The sequence below is a fragment of the Triticum dicoccoides genome, chromosome 6B (assembly GCF_002162155.2).
Source record: "Triticum dicoccoides isolate Atlit2015 ecotype Zavitan chromosome 6B, WEW_v2.0, whole genome shotgun sequence".
NCBI lineage: Eukaryota > Viridiplantae > Streptophyta > Magnoliopsida > Poales > Poaceae > Triticum > Triticum dicoccoides.
This window is the reverse complement of record NC_041391.1, coordinates 30,474,422-30,479,482: the sequence shown is the minus strand read 5'-3', so window position 1 is coordinate 30,479,482 and position 5,061 is coordinate 30,474,422. Positions and strand designations below refer to the sequence as shown.

Below are 5,061 nucleotides of genomic sequence, written 5' to 3'. Positions count from 1 at the left end.
CTTATTTTCAAATGCTATATCGTTTTTAGAGTACGTGGGATGGTGAGCTACTCGACCATGGAGGATGAGTTGTTGTGCGATGCGTGACTGGCCGTATCCGCAAATTTCATAGGCAGGACCAGAGGGCCGCCCTTCTGGGAGCAAGTGCATGAAAAGTTTCATGCATGAAAACACATTGCGCCCTATGATATGTACATCATTCGACCATGCAACGTGAGGTCGTTGTCGTATCGTTGGCATATGCTATCCAGATCAGTGTCATCAAGTTTTGCAACTTGGTTAGTCAGCTCGAGGCAAGGTGGCTGTTGCACGTGGACATGGACATCGTGAGTTTTACTTCCTTTTGCTCAACTTGTTGATTGATTCATTCACTCAATATTGGTCTACAAATTATATGTAGCACGCACGCGCCACCATGGTGTACCACAAGACAGAGGGACAGTTACTTACGTGCACACACTGCTGGATGAGATCCGTTCATGAAAAACATGCTGGGACATCCGGGATCTAGTCAAATTGGAGACGACATTGTTGTACTTATACTTAATTTGCATGTTATGTATGAATGATTTATGTTATTTTCTATCCGAATTTTAATGAATATCGACCGGTGTGCATGAATTTCGTCCGGTAAATTAAAATACGGTTTAAAATATATACGGCTAGTGTTGCATGATTGTCACTCTCACACGTGTATGTGGGCTAGTCCTCCTGCTTTTCTTTTTGATCGTAATGGGCTAGTCCTCCTGTTCGCGGACGCATACGGGAGGATTTTGGCCGGTTGCCTGCCGTTGGAGATGCCCTAATGCATCCAACGTACGCCCACCCCGCCACGCCGCGTCCCGCATCCTCATGTATATATACCTAACCTAACCCCCACTCACCAAACCAAGCAACATAAAATAACGGATCTGCTAATTTACATCCGGATGAAAACAATTCGCTTTCATTCGTTTTCTGTGCCATACGATTTGTGTGCTGAGATTCGTGTATGACCCGTTATTTTGTCTCGTTTCTCTTATCGGGCCCGTATGGTTGACCCGTTATTTTTTCCATCGCAACCCATGTCACCCTCCTCCTCCCAGCCCCTTTGTGACTTCAAACACGCAACCCCGAATAGAGTCGAGCGAGAGAGAGATAGCCATGGCGATTTGGAGCTCCGCCTCGCCACTCGATCTAGTGTTTTGGTGGTGGCTCGTCCGCGCTCTCCGTCGTGTTGTCCCGCTTCCTCCGCCTGCCTTCTATTCCCGCCGTCGGGATCTGCGGCATCTCTCGGCGCCGCACCGACCCGTCCCCATTTTCGCTGCTGGCGATTTTGTTCGTCAGATTCACCCTCCCTCCCTTTTTGTTGTTCCAATGATCTGTTAGGTTGGGAGTTAGTTTTGTCTGTCAGATATGATGATTGTATCCATCCCCCGCAGCTTTTTTCCGTGTAGATTTGTTTAGGTTGTGCCGTTTCTGGGATGCGTTTGATTGATCTGCTAAGCGCGGTAGCTGGGATGTGCGTCAGTTTGATCTGCTGATCTGTAATTGATTGGTTGTTGGCATTCGAGTTGTTCATGTGAGGCTGGCTTGCTTAGTTGTAGTAGTCTGATGTATTCAGTCAATTCGAACGGATGTATTCTGTTCCCGGGCCTTTAATCCATAGACCATTTCTCCTCACTGGTATCGTTTAGTGGGTATGTGGTTTACTCTGTAATTCCTTTTTTGAATTTATAGTGCAATCCCCATTGTTTTTAGAGTGATTTTCAGTGGATTTTATACTGAATTTTCATTGTAATTTTCTAGTGGATAGGTAGAATATTTGTAGTGTAAATCCAAAGCAATTTGTAGTGTAATCCCTGGTTATTTTATAGTGTAATTTCAGTGTATTTTGCCAGTGGATCTGCACTGTATTTGCTAGTGGAATAACAATGTATATGTCCTAATTGCAGTGTATTTTTGTCAGTGGGGTTGCACCGTATTTGTTAAGTGGAATTACAGTGTATTTGTCAGTGATGTACAGTGTAATTTGATAGCTGATTTATAGTGTAATTGCCATGGATTTGCACTGTATTCTCTAGTGGAATTACAGTGTAATTCACTTGAATTTTTATTGTGGAATTGCGTTGTGGATTTACAGTGTAATTGATAGCTGATTTTACAGTGTAAATTCAGTGTAATTTACACTGTTATTGGTAGCAGAGGAATTATGACTGTTTCTTGTGATGCATCGCTAGTTTGTAAGTTCTTGTGATGCATCTGATTCCAGTGTATTTTCTTAGAGGATTTAGACTGTAATTATATTCAGATTTACACTGTAATCTTCATCGGAATTCCAGTGTATTTTTCTTAGTCGGTGATTACAGTGTACTTACAATGTAATTCTCAGTTGGTTTCAACTGTAATTCGCAGGGGATTTCTACACTGTAATTCTCAATGGGTTATGTAGTGAAATAAAAGAGATGTAGACTGTAAATGCTATCAATGAATTTCTTCTTTATATTTTTGTTATGTTTTATCCCTTCTGCCGTTTGTACATATTTAGGTTATAGATTAAAGTATGGGGGAACTCATGAAGGCTTTTGGTAAGGGCACTTCTGCTGCTTGTGTTGAAGATTGTGATGATTCAGATGGGGATCCTTTTGTCCCCAATGATTTTGCCGAGGATGATCCTTTTCAAGCTTCGGAGGTTATATTTCTAATTTGATTTTTTATTTCTTTTATTTCTTGCTTGGTAGCTTATTTGTTCCGGGTTTTTAGTTCATTCATTTGTTTCATCTCTTAACTGCAGGAAGGTCAAATGGATGATCCTGATTTGGAGAAAGCTTTGCATGAGTTCTACGTGTCTCATGTAAGTGTGGTGCTGTAGTTAACGCTTTTGTACCAGTTTCTTCTGTTAATGCTTTTTGTACCAATTTCATTTTTGTATCAGTTAATGCATGTTTGTAGTTAATGGATAATTCCTCTTTTTATGTTTTTGCAGAAAGTGAATTGCTTAAAACGGAAGATTACAAATGCTGGAGCTCGCAATGTGGTATTTTATTTTTTGATGTTTATATTTCCTTTTTTTGCATGCAACTTCTCTATGATAGATATGGATATAAGTTTTAGATAAGTCCTTTTGTAATCTTCATCATATCTATTTTTTTGTGGAATGGCTATTGATGCACAAGAACCTAGTTCCATATAGTTCTAGTTGCTGTTGCTAGATGTCTTTCTTTTGTTTCTTTTTAATGTAAATTATCTTGATTTTTTCTTTTGTTTGTGTTTCTTGTTGTGTTGTAGAAGCGCAAGAGGTCTTCTGATATTCCTGTAGCCACTACATTCACTAGATACTCTGGCAAGTTGTTCTCCACCATTATTGGTGGCTTGTCTCTTAGGCAAGTCCGTGTTCTTCAGAGCTACAGGGCAGATTGCCTTCTCAAATTTGTGAGGACAGAGGTGCCTCTTAGGTTTGTCAAATGGTAGTGTCTAAATTTGATCTTGCTTCAGAGATTCAGATTAGGAAGAAGTTTATTCCGATTCCCAAATATGTCAAACATGACATCTTAGATCTTCCTGTTGATGGTGAGCCCATTATGTCGGCTGGGCGTGAGTTTATCTTGTCCCATTTCAATGTGACCAGCATCCCACCGGTTTCTTTCTTCTGCAATACACTCAAATCTGAAGAATTGCCTGATGAAGACACTTTCATCTGCTTCATGTGTATTGCCTTGTCCACTTTCTTGTGTCCAAATTCAGGCCTTTCTCCTAGTCCCAAATATCTCCACATTTTCAGAGATTGTAGTTCTGTCATGAACTATGATTTATCTAGATTGGTATATGAGAGTCTCCTTGGCAATATTAAGAAGTTTAAGGATTCTATGAAGGTTGCTTCTATGAGATCAATGACATTTGGCGATTGTCACTACGCATTCGCTGTGAGTCTTGATTTTTACAGTGTAAATTTAGCTAGAATTACAGTGTAATTCTAGGTACATTTACAATGTAATTCCTACTATATTTACACTGTAATTGTAGGTCGATTTTACAGTGTAATTCTAGGTCGATTTCACAGTGTAATTCTAGGTAAAATTACAGTGTAATTCCTACTATATTTACACTATAATTGTAGGTCGATTTTACAGTGTAATTCTAGGTACATTTACACTGTAATTCCTACTATCTTTACACTGTAATTGTAGGTCGATTTTACAGTGTAATTCTAGGTACATTTACACTGTAATTCCTACTATATTTTACACTGTAATTCTAGGTCGATTTCAGTGTAAATCTAGGTAGAATTACAGTGTAATTCCTACTGGATCTACACTGTAATTCCTACCGGATTTTTAGTGTTTTTCTTAGTGTAGTAGATTTTACAGTGGATTCAAACTGGATTTACAGCGGTATTTATAGTGTAAATCTTAATGTAATTTTAGTTGATTTTATAGTGTAATTTTAGTGGTTTTTGTCATTTTCTTTTTAATTCTGTGTGGTTAGTTTTAGATTAGAGATGGGAAATTTTTGCCTTGTAATGTTGGGTTCTTTTTCTCCTTTCTCGCTGCTTTGCCTGTGTGGGTTGTAAAGGAGGCTAGGGGAGCTTGGCTTTGATGTAATTTTCACGGACCCTTTTTTAGGTGAACTTGGTTCAATCCGTACTGCTGTAACATGGTTTGTACTTTGTGTTCCTTTTGGTTAAGCTATTCTTGTGGCAAAGAGATTGGCAATTTTGGTGTATTTACACTGTAATCTTTATTGGATTACAGTGTAATTCTTAGTAGAGTTACACTATAATTCTTTGTGGGTTTTACACTGTAATCTTTAGTGTTTTTAGCCTGATTGTGTTACTCATTTTTTCTGATAACTTCTATTTTCAGTGTTTATGTTAATGCTAATCAATATTCAGTATAAACAAGTATCAGTTCATAGCAGTTTACACTTCCAAAGTTACTTATATTCGGTCATTCAACAGGAAGTGTCTAAACTAGTAGATCAAAGTTTCTTAATAGTGTTTTAGTTTTTTAGTTTCCAAAGTTTGTGGAAATAGTCACATATTTTCTCAACTGCAGCAATCCTCAACCTTGTATATTTTTAACT

At 38.5% G+C, this 5,061-nt stretch overlaps 1 protein-coding gene across 1 annotated transcript in view; it reads left to right on the top strand.

Moving 5' to 3' along the window:
- Positions 1-2,542: 2,542 nt before the first annotated feature.
- Positions 2,543-5,061, top strand: part of LOC119320635 (cytochrome P450 76M5-like) — a 5,897-nt gene continuing 3,378 nt past the window's right edge. The window contains exons 1-7 of the mRNA XM_037594644.1: positions 2,543-2,671; positions 2,774-2,833; positions 2,966-3,016; positions 3,268-3,434; positions 3,797-3,902; positions 4,003-4,016; positions 4,167-4,227. Coding sequence (XP_037450541.1) covers positions 2,543-2,671; positions 2,774-2,833; positions 2,966-3,016; positions 3,268-3,434; positions 3,797-3,902; positions 4,003-4,016; positions 4,167-4,227 — 588 coding nt within the window. The remainder of the gene's footprint in view (positions 2,672-2,773; positions 2,834-2,965; positions 3,017-3,267; positions 3,435-3,796; positions 3,903-4,002; positions 4,017-4,166; positions 4,228-5,061) is intronic.